This window comes from Phoxinus phoxinus (genome assembly GCF_949152265.1).
Source record: "Phoxinus phoxinus genome assembly, chromosome: 2".
Classification (NCBI taxonomy): Eukaryota; Metazoa; Chordata; class Actinopteri; order Cypriniformes; family Leuciscidae; genus Phoxinus; species Phoxinus phoxinus.
In genome coordinates this window covers 21,444,467-21,469,623 of record NC_136877.1, presented here as the reverse complement: position 1 = coordinate 21,469,623, position 25,157 = coordinate 21,444,467, and the positions used below count along the sequence as shown (strand labels likewise).

At 40.4% G+C, this 25,157-nt stretch overlaps 1 protein-coding gene across 4 annotated transcripts in view; it reads left to right on the top strand.

Annotated features, from left to right (window-relative positions):
- The window catches only part of tcf12 (transcription factor 12), a 106,701-nt gene that overhangs the window by 73,705 nt on the left and 7,839 nt on the right, over window positions 1-25,157 (top strand). The window contains exons 9-16 of one of the 4 annotated variants that reach the window (XM_079584692.1): window positions 12,285-12,384; window positions 14,002-14,141; window positions 14,263-14,407; window positions 14,813-14,883; window positions 18,315-18,417; window positions 23,163-23,236; window positions 23,925-23,996; window positions 24,402-24,593. In XM_079584692.1, the coding sequence (XP_079440818.1) occupies window positions 12,285-12,384; window positions 14,002-14,141; window positions 14,263-14,407; window positions 14,813-14,883; window positions 18,315-18,417; window positions 23,163-23,236; window positions 23,925-23,996; window positions 24,402-24,593 (897 nt within the window). Of the gene's footprint in view, window positions 1-12,284; window positions 12,385-14,001; window positions 14,142-14,262; window positions 14,408-14,812; window positions 14,884-18,314; window positions 18,457-23,162; window positions 23,237-23,924; window positions 23,997-24,401; window positions 24,594-25,157 lie in introns of all 4 variants that reach the window. The other 3 variants (XM_079584691.1, XM_079584694.1, XM_079584693.1) reach the window with 3 other exon arrangements.

Genomic DNA, 25,157 nt, shown 5'->3' with positions numbered 1-25,157 from the left:
GAGGACGTACAAATATTTATAACCGTGTTTGATTTGTGTACATGCTGGAAGCTGAGGGAACCTTGTTAACCCTTGAACTGCGGGAAATGGTTTAAAGAAAGATAGCGGATGTTTATTATACAGTCTTTAAACACTTGGAGATTAGACATAAATAGGTCTGGTTTACTTAAAAAATGAGTTTAAATGGGTTTAAAATAAGATTTGGTCCAAATCTTATAAATATAACTCATATAATAATAATTATTAATAATAAAGGGACAAATGGAAAATATTAATTATAATATTTCATTATAAAATAAAAAGCATTTAATAAAATGAATAATTTTTATTTTACTGCACAATAGAAAAAATCTTAATTTATTCATTTTTTAAATGTTAAACCATGAAACTTTTATTTTGGCGGATGACTGCAGGGAGACCTTAAATCTTCTCCTTTGTTGACTAAGTTTATAAATGCTTCTCATTATTACCAGTGAAATGTGTGTTATACGTCCCGTTCCCAAATTGATGTTATAAGCGTCCCAAACTCAGAGCAGATGCAGTGTGTGTGGATCAGCATTTACTGTGAACCAAGCCACTCTGAGACACTAAAAACACTGTTATCAGGAGCTGTTCGTATAGATGAACACAGTGCCACGCTTCACTGTAAAATGTGCAGCGTACATCAGTGTTATTTTAGTATCATTGAAATACTATTATAGTTTTCTTGATATTTTAAATTAGATTATATTTGTATAAATTATTTTAATTTTAATTTTAGCTAATTATTGTGTTTTGCCATTTTTATTAGCTTTTGTCTTTTTAGTCTATACAGTTTTTAGTTTTAGTTTATTTAGTTTTAGTTATTTTAGTACATCAATTTGAGCAAAATAAAAATTTAAATAGCAAAATAGCTTTGCAAATAGCTCAAATAAAGTAAGTTAATTTCAGTTAATGTTTATTTTATTTCAAGTAATTACGTTTTTTATGGTTTCGCTTATAATAATAACCCTGGTGTATGTGTATATTTAATTAAAACACACACTAAGCCATATCGGGATTTCGATTTTATTTCAATTAATTGTTCAACCCCTAGACATTACGTGAGTGCGATTCTTAGCAGTTTTACCACATGATGCCTGGTTAACTAGTAGTTTTATTGGCTGCTGGTGTTTTCAGGAATCTCTGCTCGCAGATGAAGGTGGGGTGCTCGGCTCGCTGCTAAGAGCGTGGCAGACGCGTGTTCTGCATGTGCGTTTGGCGCAGCAGAGCAGCGATGCTTTCAGGCAGCTGTGTGGGCACCTGCTGAAGGACCCCAGCCCTCCTGACAGCCGCTCTTGTACTGCGGGAGAAATAGAGTCAGAGGCGGATGGTCGGCCCTATGACTTTGGGCGAGTAACTACATCTTGTGGGAAATGTATACTTGGCTAAGAGCCTGGAGCTGCAGCCTATGTGTGTAAATAGCCAGTCTTTTTTTAAACACCCTTGTCACAGGCACGACTGTTTGATGTGACAATGGCTGCACCGGGGCGCCGATGTTCAGCCCAGAAGAGATGATCGGCGGAGAGAGAGAGAGAGGCAAGTAGAGAAAGCAGCAGGGAGCATTCGCCTTCCTTCGGGGCCTTTTGCATGCGAGAACACTGGCTGTGAATGACAAAAAAGATTGTCATTTGCTCTTGACAGATCGCTCAGGCACCCTCGCTCGGGCAGAAGTTGCACTTAGCGAGGAAACGAGCACCAGGAGAGAAGTGAGAAGAAGGTTATGATCCTCTGTGGCGACAAGGACTCGAGACTAGCGCCCAAAGCTTGGAGGATGTCATCTTGACTAGAGCTTCGCCATTCAGAAGATGCATCGTGCATTTTTGACTAGACAGCCATCTACAGGCCATGCAAGCTAAAGCAGGTCACCGATGCCACAGTGAGCTTTTAGTTTGTGGTTCTTCTGGGTTGTTTCCATCTCCTTTTTTCCCCCCTACTCTCTTTGAACCCCCTGCCTCTAATGCAAGGTCACAACCTGGCAGTGAAGACCCTGTGTAGTTGGACATGCCTTGGGATAAAAGGCCCACTAAAGCCCTGTAAAGAATAACAGTACAGTTTGATGTAGGTCTTTCATGTGGCCACTCGTCTTTGTTCTGGAGAAAATCTCTGTTCTCTTTTTCTTTTGTGTTTCCTCAGCGCTGGGTTTTTATGGTCTCACATCTCTGTTTTAAAGAGCATATTCTACAGCAAGAGGTATTGATTAAAAGGTCTATTTGGTTTGATATTTCTGAGCTTACAGTCTTGCGCTCTCATTCTGGGTCATTCGGTGTTCTCCCGTGACCCACACAATCAGACGGTATCCTGTAACCTGTGGCTTTTAATAGCTCTCTTGATCTTCAGGCATTCTACTTCCTCCCAAACTTATCTTATATTTAGGCTCATTACGTCCCACTTGTAACCATGTGGCTGTCTGAGGTTTGTCTTCTAGGTCATCAGGTCGTAATCCTGCCACCAGAGGGCAGTGCACTGGGTCTGTGTGCGTGTGTGTGTGTGTGCGTGTGTGTGTGTGTGTGTGTGTGTGTGTGTGTGTGTGTGTGTGTGTGTGTGTGTGTGTGTATCTGAGTCTGAAAGGATATGAGCTCATCAGATAAGTGATTAGATAGATGCTCCTGGTTTGTGTCTGATGCTGAACAGAGACGTGCCCACCTCTTTATCAGTTTAGGACGAGGGAACGAGTCTCTTTATCTGTTTAGGCTGCTGAAAGTTTCCTCAGACTTCAGAGCCCTTAAGCATGAAGAGCACAAACAGCAGATACATGTGTGCCTTTCAACTACAGTTAGAGTGCAAGAACACAGCATAGGAATATGTTCGACGCGCATTCAGATTTCAGATATCCTTAAATAGATTGTGTTTGTATTTTGCATGAATGCACACCCTTGCAGCCGTGGTCCCTTTAAGAGCGTGCTCTTTCAACAGTCAGAGCTGATTATCTTAAGATGTGATGTGTAAAGCACAGCTAATCTGAGCCTCTCGCACTGGCGTGATTTACCTGGCCGGAGGGAAGCCGGCACGTGAGCCCCAGACACGCTGGTTGTAGGTCAGTAGACAGCAGATGTCACGTGTAGAGAAGGTGTTCACTGTGGGCTCTGGCTGTCGGTGCAAACCAGGTAAGTGGGTGAGCCGCTTTCTTGTCGATTGATGTCACGTACATCGTAATTGGATGAAGACCTGTTTTTCAACTAGTTCGTTGGCCCAGACATGCAAAAAGGCTTCTAAACCTGAATCTCTCTCCTGGACCTTGATGAAAGGGCCCTTGGTGGATTTATCGTGTCTGGAGGAGATGCTCGCTAAATACTGGTGTTATTCTATATATAATGTTTATGCCGGGTTTTTTCCCGTGTTTTGTCTAGGCGCTATCCTCAGGCAGGGAAACATTAATCATTACAAGCACATAACAGAATGCTCATAAGCCCACGAGACCCATGGAGAGATATTTTCCTCCTAATGTGTTGTGATGAATGGCTTTATAGAAACACAAAGATGTTACATTAGCTTGTATGGGCTGAGATGAGCTTTCTGCATGTTTGTAATTTGCAGGTGTGGGATGTGTGTGGGGATGTTGATGTGGAAGTGTCTTGTTTACAGATTGATTAGTGGGACAGGCTGTCTGCAGCACCTATTACATTTAAACTCCGTAATCCCACACCATCAGTGCAGGTGAATCCCAGACCTCCTGCGTCTACGGTGTGATGAGGAACTGGGTTGGCTCAACAATGTCCCAACCAGGTGCGCCTCGACGGTTCAGTGTATTGCATTAAGTTTCCAGCAGTAAGTTTTATGCCCTTACTGAAAGAAAAATACTGCAGAAATATTCTTTAGTGTTTTTCATCAGTCTTTTTGTATTATTTTCAAGTGAAAATGTTTTAATACATACGCTACTGTTTGGGGTTAGTACCATTTTTTTTCTGAAAGAAATGAATACTTTTACTCAGCATGGATGCATTAAATTGGTCAAAAGTGACAGTAAAGACATTTACATTGTATTGTGGTTTCAATATTAAACTGCTATTAACAATATTAAAGATACTGAATATTCAGCTTTGCATCATAGGAATAAATTACATTTTAAAATATATTAAAACAGAAAACAGTTATTTTAAATTGTAACTATTTTACAGTGTTACTGATTATACTGTATTTTTGATAGTGTTTATCTTGAATTCATTTTATTTTTCTAAATGCATTGGCAAGTAGATTTTTTGTTTTTGATAAATAAATGTAAAAACAATGAAAATGTTTATATATATATAAACATTTTCATTATTTTTACATTTATATATATGAAATAAGGGATGACAAAGACATCCTGTTGCGCTTCTGCCTGGTTACGGCAACAGTCGCTTTGTTTTAGTAATAACTAAATGTAACCGACCATGTTCAAGTAAATGTCCAACGAAACTCACCCGTGATTGGTTACATTCACAGTGGGGATGGCCATAATGAAGTTATGTGTGGCAGCTGTGTGGAAATCTTGCGAGAACAAAGCAAACATGCGTTGTGAACTCTCCGGACATGTGTCCGTGATTTGTGATTTCATTTCTGTCCCTTTTCATTTGTCTCTTTCATTATTTTTTCCGTGATCTTTTCCTCCCAGCAGTGCATTCTTTATCTGGATTTGTTTTATGGAGACTTCAAGCATTCCTCCATCATGGCCGTTTCCCTCCTAAAGAATCGAATTGAAACGGCTCCAGGTTTAAAGTGGTACCAGCCTGTCGATCTCAACCACCTTGGACACATTTAAAAGAGTCTCACTCAGAGAAGAAAAGAAAATAAATAATAATAGAATTAGAGGGGAAAGCATAATAAAGTATCGTTTTCTGGGAAGGCTTTCATCTTTCCATAACAATAATGTTGTGGATGGTCCGAGGGAGGATGGTGTTTGGACTGGGAAGCCTGCAGTGACAGACATGAAAGGGCCCGTAGTGGAGTGGGCTTTAAAGAGGCCGATGCCACTGCAGGTCAGCGTGTTCACAGCACGACCTTGGCCTCCCTGTCTATTTTTGCACCCCTGTCCATTCATTCTCAATGACTGTGTCCAGCCTTTTGCTTTTGCCTCTCTTCCACTTCCACCCTTGCATTTCCCTTCCTTCCCCTCATTTTCTTCTTCCACCCCCAGTGCGCCTGTCATTTGGGTTCTGTACCCTACCGCCCCCTTGGTCTATGGGCAAGAGGCCCGTGAAGGGGAGCGCTGGGTACAATGCGAGCGAGAGGAGGGGACGTCTGAGGAAATGGAGCGTCATTGCTCTCGGGTCTTGACGTCAGGCTCGGCCCCTCTGCAGCTGTTGGATGTGTTCAACAGCTCTCTGTGTTTGCTGTCACGCCACTGTGGGGGACTATTAAAACAACAGCCACAGGTCGCAACTTTCAGCACCAGACTTGGTTAAGACACGGCAAACAAGAGCGGGGCGTGAAACTCAAAAGCATACATTAATATCAGTACCGGTATATAATATATTATGATGAGTAAGATCAAACTTACTGTTGAAAAGTATGGTGTCATTAAGAGTTTTGTTTTGTTTTTGAAAGTCACGTATGCTCCAATGCTGCATTTATTTGATTGAAAATACTGTAATATTCTGAAATATTATTACAATTTATTGTAACTGTTATCTACTTTAATACATTTTCAAATACAATTTATTCCTGTGATGGCAAAGCTGAATTTCTTATTATTATCAAAATAGAAAACAGTTGTGGTGGTTAATATTTGTGTGGAAACTGATCATTTTTTTCAGGACTGTCACTTTTTATGTTATTAAGCATTAATATATATATTTTTATATATTATATTATACAGTTATCCCTAAAACTTTTCTTTAATAATTTCTTCAAAGCTGCATTATTATCAAAATAAAAAAACAGTTGTGGTGCTTAATATTTTTGTGTAATATCTGTAATATCTTAATATCTTAATATAAACTGTGATACAGCTGTTCAGGACTGTCACTTTTTGTGTTATTATGTATTAATATATATTTCTATATTATATTATATTATACAGTTATCCCTAAAACTTTTCTTTTTTTCATTTACAAGATTATTGATGTAGTGTGGAAATCCTCTCCATATCCTCAATCCTACTCCTCCATAAAATAAAAACAATAATCACTAAACAAAAGATTAATCATCTAGGGATTTAGACCAGTGTGTGTTTCTGTCTCTGTGTTTGTGTGCACCTCTAAAGTATATCAGTTTAGTTTTTTTTATTTCATTTTCTGTAAAAGAACAGACAAGAATCAACAGGTAAATGAACTCAACAAGTCATTTCGGTGTTTGGCTCGGCTCTTATTCGCACGAGAAATCCACCATTCTAATTTCCTTTCTGTCTCTTTTTTTAAAGTACAAGTCAATCCACTTACTCATTTGTTTTCTGGCCCTCCCTCGCTCTTTATCCTCCATCTCCCCCTCCTCTCTTAGCCTCAGCACTTATGAGGCTTTAGGGGAGCCGAGCTCTGGGTATTGGTCCGTCGTCCTCCTCCTCCTCCTCTTCCCATAAGCCCTCCCCCCTCGCTGCCGGCTGAGTTGGTACGGTCCTGCTTTGCATAAGTTGTCTGTGAGTAGATCCATGTGTAGGGGGCCAGCACTGAAGGAATTAGTCCCTTGTGCAGCGAGTGGATGTATGTGCACTGAGCGGGTTGGTGAAAAGAGATCCTCTGTATCTGGCTCCACGTCTTTCCCAGCATCTCAGAGGCTTTTATCATGTATTGCGCCTACCCCGTGCCTGGAATGGGCAGCATGTATTACTACAACGGAAAATCGGTGAGTGCCTTCTCTCCCTAGAGGAAATGTGTGTAAGTAAACATGTTTTTGATGTGCACGGTGGAGTGGTGAGCCGTGTCAGTTCAGTGTGTTGAAACTGAGTTGAGGGTCTCGTTGCTCTCGGCTTTGCCCGTGTATGTGTGTGTGTGTGTGACTGCTGACTGTGTTTCCATTACCTCAGTCTGAGCTAGGTCAACATTTACTTTCATTTGCTGTTTTAGAAGTGTGAGTTGTTACCCTGATTTTAACTGCTGTAAAGAGTTTAAAAATTGACTGAGCATCTGAAATATATGTTTTAGAGGCAAACTGTCACATCTGCAAGTCTCTATTTTCTTGATAAAGAGGCACTTATTTTGGAAGATTATTTGGTGTTGGCAAGTTGTGTGTGTGATGCTGGCTGAGCTTGTGTCTCACCGTCAGCTCTGAGCGTCCGCTTTGCTGAGCGCTGAGACGGGCTCACAATAATAGCAAGTGGGAGTCTGGGAGTGATTAAGGAAGAGAGTCTGTCTGTTGAGGTTTGACTTTCCTGTTTGCAGATTGAGCTCAGAGCAGCATCACTGTTCCTCCATCTGTTCTTAATCAGCCAGGCATTCTTCTCAATACAGGAATCCTGATGGGACTCCTAAATCGCTCCACCACAGGCCCTTTGATTTCTGTGTGCCTCTCACGATGCCTGTGTTTGCCTGTCTGCGTGTGGCTGTCCGTGTGAACGCTCGTGTGCATGTGTGCTGAGCGTTTGTCAGGTGCTTGATGATTGGATTGGTGGTACGGGCTCATGAGACAGAGGAGGTGGCGACTCGAACATGCACTTGTGCCTCATGAGTGGGCGTTTAGGTTTACTTGAATAGTTTCTGAAAAGATAGAAAAACCTGATTAAACTTCCCTTTGGGAATGACCTGAAAGGTAAAAACTATTGACATAATTAGAAAAACTACATCAATTATCACTAACTGTGAATGTGAACGAGAAAGGAGAGGTGGCAACTTCAACCTGCACTTGTTCCTCGCGACTGGCTTTCCTTAAATAGTCTCAGAAAAGATGGCAAAATCTGATCAAACTTACCTTTAGGAATGACCTCCCAAGAAAAAGAATTAGAAATATATATATAAAAAGAAAATTATATAATTTGTAAGAAAGTCTGGTATGACCTTGTTTAGCTAGATGACACGATGTGTGGGTGGGTTTAGTTATAGTTTATAGGACATAGTTTGGGGATATGATAGATCAAAAATTACTAAAAAATACTTTTTTTTACTTTGGAAAAAATATTATTGTATATATTGTATATATGTATAATATTCTGGTTATGGTCAGATTGTAGTGTATATAATTACCTATATAAAAAAACATCTATGGTTGGTATTTAGATGGGCAAGTAAACATGAGTTGTTGGGTGGGGGGGGGGGGATATGGGAGTTAGAATGTTCCACCTAGTTCCTTAAAAGTGAGTCGCTGCTCCCCAGATAATGCAAAGTAGAGAGGAAAAAGTTTCTAGCAAATTTCCCTGATGTCTCTCTCTCTCTCTCTCTCTCTCTCTCTCTCTCTCTCTCTCTCTCTCTCTCTCTCTCTCTCTCTCTCTCTGCCTGTGTGGGGCTCTGGAGATTTCTCCATCTGTTTGCTGAATTTAAGAATGATCCGTTACCCGCTTCATAAGAGCTTGCTTATTAAATTTCTATGTTGTTCTCATTATTCATGCTGATTTTCACAAGGGGCGGCAGCAATCATGTTTGCACAACTTTCTTAAATTTCCAATCTCGTTTCTGGGGACATAGTGAGACCCCTGGTTGTGTTTTCACTTCTTTTGAGGTCATCTGACAGAGTCCAGAGTTAGCTTTCCTCGTAGGCCATTATGACAGATCTCTTTGTTCCTGCACCACAAAGCTCACTTTGATCTTTTTATATTAAGTATTTCCAGCCTTGTAATGCAGGCTGGGAGGAAAGAGAAAATGAGGAGCATGTGGCTCACTCAGGTCAGAGTTGAGCTTTATGATCCAAAGCAGTGGGTAAATGCCCAATAAACCCTTCCTTGTGTTGCTTTATTTATATCTTGGCACACAGATATCATTTATTTATTAAATGTCAGATGCTGTGAGCATCAACAAAGATAAAAGTCACATTGATTTGTTTGAATGTCAGGCTGGTACCAATAATTTTATGGCCGGGCCCTGGAGGGCAAGCGGCCTCCCCGGCTTTGATTGGGTCAGTTTATGACGTGTGAAGTATTTTATTTCCTCTCTGCTGTTCTCGCTTTAATTCGCGTATTTCTAAGTGTTTGTCTAAGGTGGTAGCTTTTCCTTTAAGATTTATAGGGCCTTCTGCTGAAGAATAATGCTTAGTGCTCTTTTTTTTCCCAGATACATACTCTGCCTTTTTGAAGGTTTTGTTCTGGTTGAAAGTTTGCATAATGAGTCAGCATCGTCTGTAGTTCAAAGCAGACCATCGTGTTGTTTTTCTCCTCTCGAAAGGCTTCCACCTGTATCTGTGAGGAACAAAATGCTTTTAAGTTTCAAACTTTTACCGTCTGCTCTTTGTAGACAGACTTGGCTTTAAAAGTCGAAACGTGTCCCTTCAGGACAGAGCTGCTGTGTTCAATAGGGGTTCATTGTGCGCGAGTAGCGTGCCTTTTCGCCTTGATAAGTGTGTTAGATGGGAGTTGAAAAGGAAGGCCCTCGGGCTGCGATCCGACTCCAAACAAGTGACATGCAGAGGCAGGATATTTTCTTGTCACTCGCGGTCCCTCTGCTCTGAACCCGTCCTTGTGGGTTATTCTGTTGTTCTGCCTTTTTTTCCTCCCTCTATAATCATTTCTTTCTCTCTCTCTCTCTCTATTCCCTGCCTCTCTCACTGTTGTCATTGGGCTTATCCATATGTTGACAGTTTAGTGGTTTTTCCGTGTGTTGTTGTGATGGATGTGGTTTTCAGATCAAAGGAAGGTGTGACAGGCAAGAAAGGAGAGGAAAAACTCATTTCACTCATCAGCGTGAGCCTTCGTCTCCATTTACTCACACAGGAATTGAAATAAAAAATACTATTTATATTGCTTTTTGTTCGTGACTACATTTTAATGACAGATGGAAATGAATTTAGTGATTTTGGAAATGTATACAGGGTTGCTGCCCTAAATTATTTTATTTAAAAATACAGTCATGTAAAAGTGAATATATATATATATATTGTATATTTAATGTTTAGGTGGATGTAAATTGCTCTTTGTGATTGCAGTGTCTAGAAATTACTTTTAAAAGTATTTTATAATCTTATAATTATCACAAGTGACTGGAAAAGTCTTGGAAATGTATTGGTTTAAAAAAAAATTAAGTATGGGAACTCCAAATATACACATCTATTAACTAATTTCATTCCACAGTTTATTTCCATGTTCAGTATTTAAAAAAAGAAGTACACTAAGGGACAAAATGTAAACGTGGGTGTTTAGATCAGAGGGTCGTGAATAACTGACAGCTTCCTAATTAAAGCTCTGGTCAAAGGAAGCGTTTCCTTTGCTCTTTCTCTCGTGCTTTCTTTCATTCTCTATCCTGGTGGTGGAGCGGGGCGCCGGTGTTTTGGAAGGTTTATTAACGGGTCGGCTGGTTAGCTCGGGGTAAAGCGGACAATTAGCATTATCCGCTGCCATATGCTGCCCATTGAGCCGTGAGGCGGAGACAAAGGGCCCTCTCCCACGCCGCCCTAACCTGAGATCACCAGGGGACTTCCAGCGCCCGGGTCACATGTGTGCGCCTGCACACCCACGGGAGCCCGTCGCAGCTTATGAACACACTCACTGCCAATCACATGGGCCCGCACTGCCGCCTCAGCAAGGTGCCCGGCCGCACACAGCTGGCTAAGCTGACTGAAAGGCTTTAGATGTTGATCGTAATGCAGAGTGTGTCATGACATGCTGCAGCCCTGTGTTTGTGTGTGTGATGAAGGGGATCTTTGCGTACATCTGAAATATTAATGAGTTGGGGGATCTGACAATGGAAATTCAATGCAATTAATATTTGATTATAATTACTCCTACAATAATTTCCAGTGTATTTCATGTTCATTTCTTACGACTTAATAAAGTTAGTGTATTATAGCACGTTTTTAATTAAAATGTGTTGTCATGAATGTACAGGTTATTTTACAATTCTATTGTTTTTGTAAATAATTAATTCTGTTGTTTTGGTCAATATTTAAATAGGGTGTGACTAATTATGAATAAATAATAATTAAATAAATGTAATCAAATGAAAACGAATTTAGACCAATTTCTGATTTTATGATGTATTATGTAGTTTAGGAAAGTAATGTATTTACATCTTGGCACACAGATATGATTTAATTATTAAATGTTAGATGCTGTGAGCGTCAACAAAGATAAAAGTCACATTGATTGGATTTGGTGTAAATAATTATGAATTAATTTTGAATGAATTATTAAATGCAAGTAAAACTAATTTAGACTAATTTCAGATTTTGATGTATTATGTAATTTAGTAAAGAATTGAAAGACAACTATATTGTCAGAACAATAATTTATATATTTTCCTATATATTTACTTTACTATATATTTACTTGTGTCTCTTTTGCCTCTTTGCCTTGTTTAAAAGATCTAGTCTTTCTTACAGAGCTTTAACATTATATCATGTTGGTGTGATTTTGTTCTATTTAGAGTAAAAGTTGCTGTGATGTTGAGAGGTTGTGTAGCTTGAAACACATTGGGCTGCACATCTGCTCTTCGTTACGAGGATTGGTTCTTACAGTTGTGACAGTGCAAAATTGAAACGGCAGGTGACGGGGACACCTGACAGTAAAGACCTGAGAGAGTCTGCCTCACTCAATGACAGATAATGAGCGAGACTCTCTTCAACATGTTTACCTAGCGTTCTTTTCCATGTCATACATGCTAGTTTTCTCTCTCCCTTTGAGAGGTTTTGTCCCATCTGGTGCAGATGAACTGGGAGAGCCACATTACTGGGCCGTAGCCTCGTGTCTTTGATCCTCCTCTGCTGGAATGGGCACTTCTGCAGCTGTAACCACTGCCCCGCTGGCCCGACCCTGTCCAACCCCAAAGCTCCTAAAATACACATGCGTAAACACAAACACATATGCACCCTAACGCCCTCGCATATTAATTCATTTGTTTTGAAGCTTTTGTTCGGCTGGCGTGCATGTCATCGTCATTATATTACAATTAAGCGCTGAAGCGCGCACTACACAGCAGATAATCCTCCTTTTTTTAGAAGACTTCTAAATTAGCCATCTGTTACTACAAAGAATTTGTAAATTGGCCATATGCGTTGCGTTGCATTGCATTGTTTGTGTTGTATTATGCAGTCAAGTTTCGTGGTATGTGTGAATTAGGCCGAGGATACGAGGATACGCTTCATGACATGAGCTTGTCTGTATGGTAGTCGCTCTGTTTATAGTTGATATGAAAACAGCAGCCTACGTTCCCTCACACATGTCTGTAAGTAGTTGTTCTTGGTCATAATGCCTGGTTTTGTTTTTCTTTTTGCAGGTGTATGCACCATCTCCCAGCTCAGAAGACTTCAACAGAGACTCTCCATCCTACCCGTCCCCCAAACCCCCCGGCAGTATGTTCGCAAGCACTTTCTTCGGTCAGTCACAATCATTTTTTATCATTTACTTTGTTTTGATTTTGTTAAGGCCAGAAACATACTTTATACAAATACGCAAGTACATACATGAATGCTTGGCCAAAGCATTGCAAACACACAGTTTTGTTGTATACATATCGCATACATTCTTGCATTACTGTAGCGGTAATAAACCCCGAGTGGGCAATAGAGATACCCTCAAATATGTGTTTGCTGTCAAACTAGCTGTGTTATCATTCAGGTAGCTACTAGCTAGCTATACATATATTGATATTAACTAACTTGTTAAAAAACTGTTTATCATCGTTTAACTGAACAGCGTGTCTACAATTGCATACTGTGTCTAAATAGATATTAGATTTGATGAGGAACAAACATAAAATGATGTTCTAGTATGAATGTCTAGTATGAATGAAATTCGAACGTGCTGCATCTGCCATGTTGGCTTTGTCATGTGACCTACTGCATCATTTGCGTCACTTTACTGGGATAGTAAAGTGTTCATTACATGCGTACTTCAGAATAGTACATAGAAATAGTACATTATCTAGGTACTTTTTGCCTACTGTTTTATGAATACTGTGAATTCAGACATACTACTCTTTTTGTGTATTGGTTTTCACGTACTGTATAGTAGGGAAGTAGGCATATTTCAAGTGCAGGAGAACTGAAAGAGAATAAGAGATGATATTCTCACTAAAGCATTACATTGTGGTCTGACATATTTCATAACGCATGAAATTGAGCTTTCATAGCTAGATGCATTTGCGTTCATGTACTTGCATAGAGTATACTTGCCAAAGACCGAATACACCTTATTAAAAAATTGAATAAACATTGACTCGTTTCTAGGATGTCACAGAAATCCTAGAAACTAGTCAACTAGTCATGCAGAGTTGTAATATGGACTGAATTAATTAACAGGTCTCGCACGTATATGTAATTCTCGCACGTTTAGTAATTCTAAAGCCAAATCTTTTTCCAGTCTACTTTAGTTTTATCAATATTTTCAAACACTAAACAACTTCTGGTACGTTCCTTTCTCTAACCCACACATTAAACCTTGATTTTTTATTTTTTTATTTTTTTATTCACAATTGGGAAGCCTTTCCTTTACATTTCAGTCACTGCCTATCGTGCTACCGACATCACAGACTTAAATAGTAAACCAACCATGCGTATTCCAGCTTTGCCAATCAGGACAGATAAAAAATTGTATGGCATTTCCAGCCGTGTGTTTCGGACTGTGAGGAATTTCTCCTTTAAAAGTTGAGGCGGAAGCAAGTGAGCAGCGGCTGGCTGAATGTTATCTCAGCTGCGTTCTGCGCTTGGCTCAGACTCGAGTGTAAAAGCAGACTTAAAGAAATGCCGGTCCGTTTGACATCCTCGATCCAAAATAAGGAGTGTGGGGGTCAGGCTTCGGCTCACGTATCAAACTGTGTGTTGTGTTTGTCCTTGTTTATCAGCATTATTTATTACATTACTGTCACCTCGGGTCTCGCTCACAGTTTAAACCTTCCTCTGCAAGAAGTTACAAAGTAACTTGTATTAAAACTAGAAAACAAAGATATTCCCCATGCTTTAATGTTCAAATGTTATCGTTTGTTGCATAATCAGATGGGACCCACAATTCCCCTGACCCGTGGAACTCGTCCAATGGGATCAGCCAGCCAGGCTATGGGGGAATGCTAGGAGGATCTTCATCTCACATGCCACAGTCTGGAAACTACAGCAACCTGCACTCGCACGACCGCCTGGTGAGAACGCTTTGTGGATTCAGATCAAATGCAAACCTTTTATGTAGGATAACCGTGTTCATAGAGCTAAAAAAAAAGGTTGCTCTTCCTCTGAAGTTCCCATGTCCTCTCTCTGTCACAGAACTACCCGCCACACTCGGTGTCTCCCACAGACATCAACGCGAGCCTGCCACCCATGTCCAGCTTCCACCGCAGCAGTGCCAGCAGCTCACCCTTCGTCACCGCGTCTCACACCCCACCCGTCAACACCACAGAGGGAGTCATGGGTATGGAATAATTGACATTTTAAAATGCATTGCAGTTGAAAATTGTTTTTTTAAACTGTCGTGATATTTCACAATATTTCTGCTTTTCCAAAAAAAGAAAGCATCCTTGTATATATATATATATATATATATATATATTCTTATTCTTATTCATTTAAACTTTTAATTTTGTTTTGCCATATACAAGATATATACATCAGTAATTTTCTTCACCCAAATATTTTAGAAATTCCCCCAAAGATTGTTGAAAAGTTGTGTATCACGTATTTATATCAGCACTTTTTTTTTTGATGGATCAGGTCACACACCTAGCACCGGCTGCTACTCGCCTATATAGAATACATGACACTAATGTCTCTGTCAGCTCTGTTCTGATGTGAATGTATCTCTGTGTGGTCTTTGTAGCTGCTGCCAACCGAGGGAATGCCACTGGAAGCTCTCAGACTGGAGACGCGCTGGGAAAAGCCCTGGCTTCGGTGAGATCCTTCTCCATTCAACCAGACCGATTAATCCATGCATTAACCATTTCAGAGAACAGGGATTTCCTTCCCTCCATATGCATCCCTCCGTCTTTTACAGACCGAGGAATGGATTAAAGACATTGCGTTATAATTTTAACTACTGAGCGGTATACAGTTTCAGGCATCGCAAACATACCCCATGTTGTCCAACTTGCTTTCGGGATCTTCGTGTTGTAGACGTGGGCGAGATTACCCGACATAATGGTGCAGTTAATTCTTTAAAGGACAGGACTTGTGCTCTTAGGCTGGGTATTAGTAGCAGTGCAGAAGGTTAAGAGATTGAATAAGGTCAGAGGATCTGTTTGTGGATGTTTCTGGACCTAAGCCCGGATAATTGTGCTCTTAATCTCACAGTATACAAGAAAAGGAGCTGTACATAAAAGCCTGTGGATTATTCATTGGTTTGGATAATGAGTGCTGGCGTTCGTGCGAGTTCCTAATGTGTCCCTGAAACTGGAGCTTACAATAACCTCTAAAACTTGCCGAGCTTAACTTAAAGACTTATTTAGCTCCTAAAAAAAATCCTGCAGACTTGCTTATCCTACAGTAAGTCACAACAAGACCTTTTTTTAAAAGTAGGAACACATCTGGACTGATTCAGCAGTGTTTCGGACGGGAGCAGTAGACTCACCTCTCGGCTGAGGACAAGGACAAGCTTTTTATAACCTTTTTAATGTTGGAACGGTTGTAGCGCCCTCATCTTCTGCGGAATTAGATGCCTAAAATCGCTGCTCTTTGATTGGGGAAAAGAGAGAAAAGAAGAAATAATGTAATAAGATACTGTGGGTGAGGCTACGAGAGCACACTCTGGCACACAAACAAACACAAGACAGTGCGGCTGAAAGATAATCACAAATTAAGTCTTTTTGTATTTGCAGACTCAATTCTATTAGCATGATAAAGCTGCGGTGAAACGGACACGGTCGGGCTGGGGTGGGGTGGAGGGACGAGGGGAGGGGGAAACGACCTAACTGCTGCGGCTCAGCTCTGCAGGCCGTCCATTGTGCCACTTTTGTTTAGGTTCCTTTTGGATGGTTTGTGCTCATTGGGCCCCCGCTGGCGGAGAGCAGCGTGACTGATGAGGGGGCGGAGATCCGTTTGTTGTTTGTAAAATGAGTGGTGTTACACTAGAGATACAGCAGTCAGCCAGGACACTCCGAATGGCTCGCTTTCACTCATTAGGTCAGCAACCGTAAGAGGTCTTGAAGCACGAGGGCGGAGGGAGCGGACGCTTGCCTGGCACGATCATGATGGATCAGATTCTGTGTTTTACTGGTGAACAGTTAATAATAATCTAGACACAACTCTGCTTAAAAACAAAGTAATATTAATATTTTAGTTTCTACTCCGCGCCACTAATTAAATAAGTACATTTGCGACACTGATCATGTGACTCTTTGTGGAGACGCAGAACATGATCATCAGGTTTTGAATTAACTTGTGGAGTTTATGCTGCTCAAGTGGAAGATAGACAAATCAAATACAAAGACATTTTGAAATTCATATTCATTTCCTAGTCAACTTTTCACTAAAATTATTATGCTGATCATTTAATTTGTGAAGAATAAACGTGCCCTGAATAAGAAAAATGCTATTTAAAAGCATTGTATATTACACACATTTGAATCTTCGATATCTGTTAATATCACAGAGTATTTCTTTCTTTGTATCTCTCTGTATATCACTCTCACTCTATAATCACTTGCCCCCTCTGTCTCTTTCTCTCTCTCTCTCTGTCTACTCTGAGAGATGAATGTACTAAAGCCCCAGGCAGGATTTGCAGAGTTGATTGAAACACAAAAGTGTGGCATTCAGGATTTAATAAGAAGATTAATAATGATAGTATCCGCATTTTGATGTGTTTTTAAGTCAAATGGACTTCATGATCCCCAGCAAGTGATGGCCCACAACTTTAGAGCTGTTTTTCTCAAATCCTGCCAGATAATTGGGATCAAAACCTGAATATTTCATAGTGGTTTCCATTATGGGACCATTTTAGCAGAATGCAGAGCATGGCTTGAATGTTTACTTTCATTTGACATTTGGCTTAACAAAAAAAAAATCCCTTTTCAGACAAAAATTTCTAAAAAAGATAGGATGCTCGCTCAAACAACATCAGTCAGGTGGGTGGAAAAAAACTATCGGCAGTGTTGCGCAATGAGGCAAAGGCATCGGTTAGTTTATTGTGATGTGGGCAGGACTGTGCCCATCTCAGCCGCTGTTTATTGGGCAGGCAGGGAGCGGCTTTATTACCTCTCATCCATAACTGAAGATGAGCCTGAGACGCCCCTCCACACAGCCACGGGCCAGACTCATTCACTCTAATGAGCTCCAAAAAGAGAGATTAATGACCATGTCTTTTCTCTTTCTTTCTCTGCATCATCCAGCTGCTTTTCTCTATTCCATCTCCTCCCTATTATGTATTAGAAGTGACGTTACGGGCGCCATGTAAGCAGAATTTGAGGGTGATCTGAATTAGGGCCTGGCTGTATGAGTGTGTATTCTCATAGAAATGTGTTAACCATTGTTTTATATATCAGATTTTACAACGGCTTCTAATGTTGCTCGTCCAGTCATGTTTTGTGTGCTTTGAATCTGTTAACGCAGGTGTGACATAATGGGAAGCATTTTTTAAAGACAGAATTAAATTCTGAATAATTGTATCTTTTGGTATACGTCTGCAACCCAGTTATATATCAATATAAAATATTAAATTAAATAATAAAACAGACGTTACTACATGATGATGTTATGTATAAAACCTGTTTTTGTTTATTTCAGGTATAAATCAAGCAAAAAATAATTAAATAAAACATTTGATTTAAAACAATTGTGATATACTGTCACCGTGCTGTAAGAGTTTGGATATTTTGTCTACCTCTAATGTGAATTATTACCACCACTGTTTGTTTAGCCGTTTTCCCGCTCTCTTGCGGGGTTTCTGATCTTGTGTGCTCATGTGGTTTCACTTATGATGTGCGACATGCAGCGGGTGTGTGGCGTGGGCCCAGGCTTTGACTTAATAACAACCACAGATGTGTCAGAAAGCCAGAGAACGCAGGCTGGACTGCAGGTGTCATGCAGCATTTAGAGAGCAGGAGTTTTTTTTTCTTTTTTCTGCAGACATTGTAAAGGGAGGCATAGGCTGTTAAAAGCCCATATGTATTCTGTGAGCATTTTTTTTTTTTACTGCTGCTCTGCTTGTAAAATCAGCAGAATTGATGAGCCCATTTTGGCGGAGCACAGACTGAGGGATGCTAACCGCAGCCGTAAAGCCGCAGAGGGAAACGACAGGTTGCATGTTTAAAAAGGTTGAGTGTGCTGCTACCTCACAGACTGATCTCTTTCTTTCTTTCTTTCTTTCTTTCTCTCGCTCTCGCTTGCAGATTTATTCTCCTGACCACACCAGCAGTAGCTTCCCCTCAAACCCCTCCACTCCAGTGGGCTCCCCCTCTCCTCTGACGGCTCAGGCGGGCGCTGCCACAGCAGGTACAGTGGTGACGGCCAGCGGCCCCACAGGAAGGGCAGGTAGAGCACCAGTCTGCCTCTCTGACCCCACACACACATTCACTCCATATACCACACCCTCACTGGGCCGTCACGCAGTGGCCCTCAAAATGTAGGAAAATATCTGTAAGCAAATAGGTGCTTGAAATCACCATTGTAATTCCTTGTCATTTAATTAGTCCTAAAGCCAGAATGGACATTTTCCATTAAATTTGACCAGTAATTATAATTTGACCAACAATATAAATTTGTTTTATCATTTGAAACCTATAATGTTTTGTTTGTGCTGGTAAGTGTCCTTTTGCTACATTTTGAAAAAGTAAATGATTATTTGTTTCACTATTTTTTTTCCCCATCTAATGCATTCATATATTTTAATAAGGCTGTGAATCTATTAATCTTTACAGGAATAGATTTGAATTACATGGTATATGCAGATTAATCAAATCTAGTACAATAGCATTTATTAATATTTACTGAGAGAAGCCGTCGAATGAGGATAATGCAAATACATTATTGTGGAACATGACTAAATTATTGAATGTACTCTACTGTTGAAAAGTTTGGGGTCAGTAAGATTTTTAAGTAAGAAATGTATACTTTTATTCAGAAGGGGATGCATAAAATTTTTCAAACATGACAGTTATCAATAAATTACATTTTAAAATATATTAAAATAGAAAACAGTTATTTTAAATAGTTATAATATTTCACAGTATTACTGTTTTTACTGTATGTTTGATCGAATAAATGCAGCCATAATGAACAAAAGAGACTTCTTTCAAAAACGTTTAAAAATCGTATGGACCCAAAACATTTGAATGGTAGTGTACATTATAAAATAACTGTTTCATTTCATATATTGTGTTTTATTTCCATATCACTGGACATAATCTTATCACTGACCTACAGTCTACACAGCAATACATTTTACATTGAATTATACTAATGGGCTGTTCACACAGGACACATTATTGTATTCTGTCTGCTCTTTTTATTTGTTGGTTTATGTAAAACATCCATCAAAAAGTCATATTCTTTTGGGGGCCACTGCACAGGCTGAAACTCATTTCGCACATTTAGACAGACCCTCAACACAATTCACATTCTTAACATGTTGTTTGGTTTATCATTTAGAATAGGCAAGAAGGCCGTCATTTCGATTTAATTTATGGACAACCATAATAGTGTAGTCTTGTTTATGTAAACATTGCATATGTACATGATCTGTTTAAAAAACATTAATCTGAGATTCTGGAATAAGCCGTTGTCTAATGAACAATCGTAGTGGTCTGTTCTTCTCTGTAAGGAAAAACGATCAAACAATTCATTCTTTCAGCTCTTTCCCTGTCTCGATGTCACACTGGCACGGTGTAGCTACACACACGGCGAGCTCCGTCCTCTTCACGTAAATGAATGTAAACACACTGTCCCTCAGCTGCAGAGATTGAAGATTGTGTCGGGGGAGTTATGCCCTGGTTAGGGGTGGATAGATAACCAACTACTGTGAAGATATGTGTCTGCGTCTTACAAAACTGATGCACAGTCATTTTACATGAAAGCTCAGAGGGACAGACGGAGATACTAGTTGCTACAAATGGCAGTTTCTCCGCCGGTTGTTTCGGTGAGTGGGCAGTTGTGTGTGTTCATTGATATAGTGGTGACAGCTGTGTCGGTGTCTGTCCCGCTCCTTAGCTTCAGCTGTTGCCCTGTTCCTCACACAGCTGTTGCCCATGACAGACCGGCCTGCAAAGATCCTCATTTATTAGCATGACTGACTGAGAGGATGACTCGGCTCAGAGACAGCCTTCATCTACACTTAGCAGCCTGTACCTTACTATGTCACTTCCTCTTACCCTAGCACACCTTATCTTATGCTTTATTATTTAAAGCTTTAAAGCTTATTTTAGTTTAAACAACTAGCAGTTAGATAAGACAAAGAGGTAATCAGTCTTACTTATCCAATTTTTTCTATCCAACCTTTTTATGTATCTGACTTTATCTTAATTTTATGACTAACTTTTAAGACGAGTCTAAGCCATTTATGCAACTGGCCTAAACGTACTTGAGACTTTTAAATTGCAAAAAAAAAAATCTTTCAAATAAATGCGGTTCTTTTGAACTTACTTTTCAACAAAGACTTCACAAAACATCTATCGGTTTCTACAAAAAATATCAGGCAGCAAAACTGTTTTCAAAACTGCTAAGAAATTTTACTTTTTCAGCATATTGGAATGATTTCTGAAGGATCATGTGACACTGAAGACTGGAGTAATGATGCTGAAAATTCAGCTTTGCCATCACAGGAATAAATTATATTTTAAAATATATGAACATAGAAAACAGTTATTTTAAATTGTAATAATATTCCACAGTATTACAGTTTTTACTGTGTTTGATTAAATAAATGCAGCCTTGGTGAGCATAAGAAACATCTTTCAAAAGCATTAAAAAAAATCTTACCAACCCTAAACATTTGAATAGTAGTGTATATGAATAATAAAAATAAGCACATTATTTACTATTAATAACCATATAAATGGACTATATGTATATTATAATTGTTTTTTGGCCAAATAAGACACAGTCTTAACATAGTGGCTAAGGTTATGCAACTGGCCTCAGATATTTACTGATTAATTGGCCTGGCCAAAATATAGGTATTTTGGTAGTATTTACCGGTAGTCACATTTGGCACACTTATTGTCAATTCTCTCTGCGTGCAGTTTTATCACATCATTAAGTTGATTTACACTCACAAGCAGGCAGTCAAAGTCCCCTTTGATATCTGGGGCCTTTTATTTATTTTTTGATATACGTTTTTTGATTAGGCTGTTCTTAGACGTTGGTGCACATTGTTTCATGATGTTATGATTAAGCCAAAGCACATCCATCTGTTTCTCCAGATTAAACTTAAACTCCGCCATTAGACCCGCTCATAGCCGGGTCTCTCCTCCCCACACCAGCCAATTAGACCCCAGCACCACGTGCGGAGTGCCGCACAGGCCCACGCTCATTTGTCAAGCTGGCCGCCGGTGAGGAAGCCTTATTAAACGCTGCATTCTCTTCACGTAGCCACAAAGTAATTTTTAATAGGCCCTTAATGAAAGTCTGCTTCTGAGAGCTTTAAGCGAATTCCTTCAAATTAGAGCTGCTTTAGGGAGGACGAATGGTTGGAAATTCTTTACCTCAACAACTTCCAGGCACACAATAGGTGAAATTATCTTTGCATTTGATTTTCAAAGATTTTCTCGTAACGCAGGAGAGCCAGACGTTTATGACCACACCTGGTCCATCACAACACTTACAGTATAACAACCGGCAAAATAGGAAATCTCTGATGATGTCAACAAAACAGCTTGGGTCAATGGTTGGGTCTGTTCCTGGTGGAGTCAGATTGAAGGACGGAGACCGCTGATCTCCTTCCTGAACTGATTAATGTAAATAAGCCAAAAGGCTTCCTTTGGGTCATGCTACATTAAGAGTACTTGACCTGTTTTATTATACACCATAGACTTCACGCAAGACTTTTTGCAGTGCATTGTTTGCCAGTTGGAGTGAAGTAGACTTGGGAGTGAAGGGCGACCCCCACTACCAGAGTTTTGATTTGTGATTAGCAGATGTGCATTCTTTTGAAACGGTGTTGATTTATGGCCAGTCAAAATCAGCACGTTTAGACCGAGACCAGACCAGAGTCATTTACATCCTCATTATAGTCCTTTCCAGCCTCACACACACTTCCACAGAACAAAAACACATTCACTGAATTCTTCCAGTGATGGAGTGAATTTTGAAAGGAAAAAAAGTGAAACATTGAGTCTGGGGCTGAGAATGTGGCCAAGCCAAATACAATCTTTTGCTGCTACATGAGTAATGTGGCAAAACAGTGCTTTTTCTTTTCCCTGACACCATCTGACATGAGATTGGTCACATCACTGCTCATCGTCCGGTAGTTTTTTTGTGCGAGTTGAGATCTAAGAGAGTGTCACAGTCTCATCCTGTTACGTCTAGAACGTCAAGCTCCTCTGTTGAGCTCATGCAGTATTAGAGTCAAGGGAAGACACTCAGGGTCCAAGTCTTCGCCTTTATCGGGGTCCTGCATTGTTCTCCCAAGCTTTTTTAGTCATGACTTCATTAATAAGAGGAAGTAGGAGATGTCCCTCAGCACTGGTTTGTGTATGTATGCGTGTAAGGGTCGTCCTCATACCCTTCTCACATTGCAGGATATGACCCAGTCATAGGAAATGATGTGTCTGGAGACCTAGAGGAAAACAGCTCACATTGAGAATAGCTGGAATCAGCCAGGATAGGAAATGAGTTTTTGTCTATTGTGAATGTGCATCAGTACATTGTACCATGTGCACTACGTGCTAAATGAAAAAATGTTATATATATATATATATATATATATATATATATATATATATATATATATATATATATATATATATATATATCTTTTTTTTTCTTTTTTTCTTTTTTTTTTAAATGCCATTTGTTACAGCAAAGGTGCTCCTCAACTGATAACCTGTGAATTCATTAAAATAATCAAATCATGAGTCATTTGTTCATGAATCAGACTCTATTGGTAAAGACCATGTGCGTTGCATGAAAAACTGTGGTTCATTGCTCGTTCATTTCAGACGATCATTTTTCACCTGTTGTAATGAAGCCCGCTTGTTGTTATGTGTCATGTGACTAAAAAGCTCTTCTGCCTCCATCCACAGGTACAAATCAGTGGCCCCGCGTGGCTGGACAAGCACCTTCATCCCCGAACTACGAGAACTCCCTTCACTCTCTGGTAAGAGTGCCCTCCATCTCTTCTTCCCCTCCCCCTGGCACTGAGCACTTTTTAATGGACACTGTGTCAGTAGATGACTTGCTCCTGGTGGGCAGGGGGTAGCTTTACATGGACATTCCTGGCTGACAAATGTCAGAAACGGGACGGGGAGGGGGCCGTGCGGACCGAACAATACCCATCCCTTGGGGCGTGTCTCCTGCCATCTGTCCTCTCTTGTCCGGGGTGGATGGAGATTGGCCGGGGTGTGTGAAGGTGGCGTGGTTAGGGATTGGTTAGGGTGTGTGATGGGGGGTGGGGTGCTGGCAGCTGCTGCGTTCAACCACTGCCGCGGGATTCCAGGGCTGACTGGGGAACTGAGCCACAACAGGAGATCAGTTTACAGAAACACACACTTTCCTTCCCACGTCATACATTCACATACTGGAGTGTGCAGATAAATATTTACTCTAATGCTTTGTATGCCAGCTGCAAGTGCATTTTTATTGACCGTCCATGAGCAGCGGCACCCCCAGGAAACAGGAAATGAGCTGTGATCGCCAGAGTTAACCATGGTTCATCATAATTAGTTACAAGATCTCGGCACTTGGAGCTGCCACTTTTCTCTGCCGATCTCTCGTAAACTCTGCTTGCTTCTCTTGCGGTCTCATCTCTCACTGTACGTGTCTCTCCTCTTCCTGTGTGACTGTAGAAAAATCGTGTGCACCAGCAGCTTCATGAGCATCTGCAGGATGCCATGTCCTTCTTAAAGGATGTCTGCGAGGTATTCCCGCTCTTCAGACAATCATCTCCTGTCCTTTTCTTCCTTTCAGTCATCAGCTTTCCTTTGATTCGGCCATGCTTTTTCTGTTCTGTGCTTTTGTTGTTTTGCCATTTCATCTTTTATTGATCTTTTGATTATAATAATACATGAAAATCACCATATTGCGGTTAGTTAGTGGAAAACTGTCATTGATTTTTTTTGTTTATTCCAACAGATGTTGTTTAACTTTCTTAGCCTTCACTTTTCCTCTCAATTTCTTACTTCTTTTCCTTTTTACTTTGTTTTGGAATGTTCCTTTGCTTTAAGAGAATTACATCAAAGTCTATGTTGATGTTTGTTTTTATTGAAGCTTATGTTGTTTCCTCTTTCTCTCCCTCTCTTCTTGTTCTTCATTGCTCATTCCAGTCTCGGATGGAGGACCGGCTGGACAGGCTGGACGATGCGATCCATGTCCTGCGGAATCACGCCGTGGGCTCCACTGCCGCCCTGTCTAGCGACATCCACAGCCTGTTGGGACAAGCGCACAACGGGCCAATTTCAGCCATCGGCACCAGTTTCCCCGCTTCTGGATTGGTCACCAACCGAACAGCACAAATGGTAAAGAAAACTTCACTGTCACAGAGGAAACTTTAGCTGATGTGTTTCAGAGCCTCCTGAATGTCTCATTTCTTTAGAGGTCAAAGTCTCTTACAGTTATTACCAGCAAGAGGGAGAGAAGCGCATGTGTTTTTTCATTGTGCCTCTCCAAATAGGCTAATAAACAGAGTTAAGCCACCTGTTTAAAATGAAGGCCTGGCCATGTGTTGAAACTGAACTATTTTCCACCGAGAGCAGTTTAACTTAAACCCACATACTTTCCATAAGCGTAATGGCTGGAGCGAAGCTCGTTCTCCCTCCTCGAGCTGCGTTCCTCAGGCTGAATGGGAAAAGCAGTCACAGTAGAATCTAGTAGATCAGTGCCGGTCTGGAAGACATTTCCGCACCGTGGCTCGCTGGGGCTGTGGGGACCTGCGTGATGTGAGACCCGCTGAAACTAAAGCGCTCTGTATCTCCCCCACCATCCCACGGCATTCATTCACTTTTTTACAGAAATATTTGCACACAGCTGTAATGGACGGAACAAGCGAGGGAGGCGTTTCCCAATGGTTTCCCAACCATAGA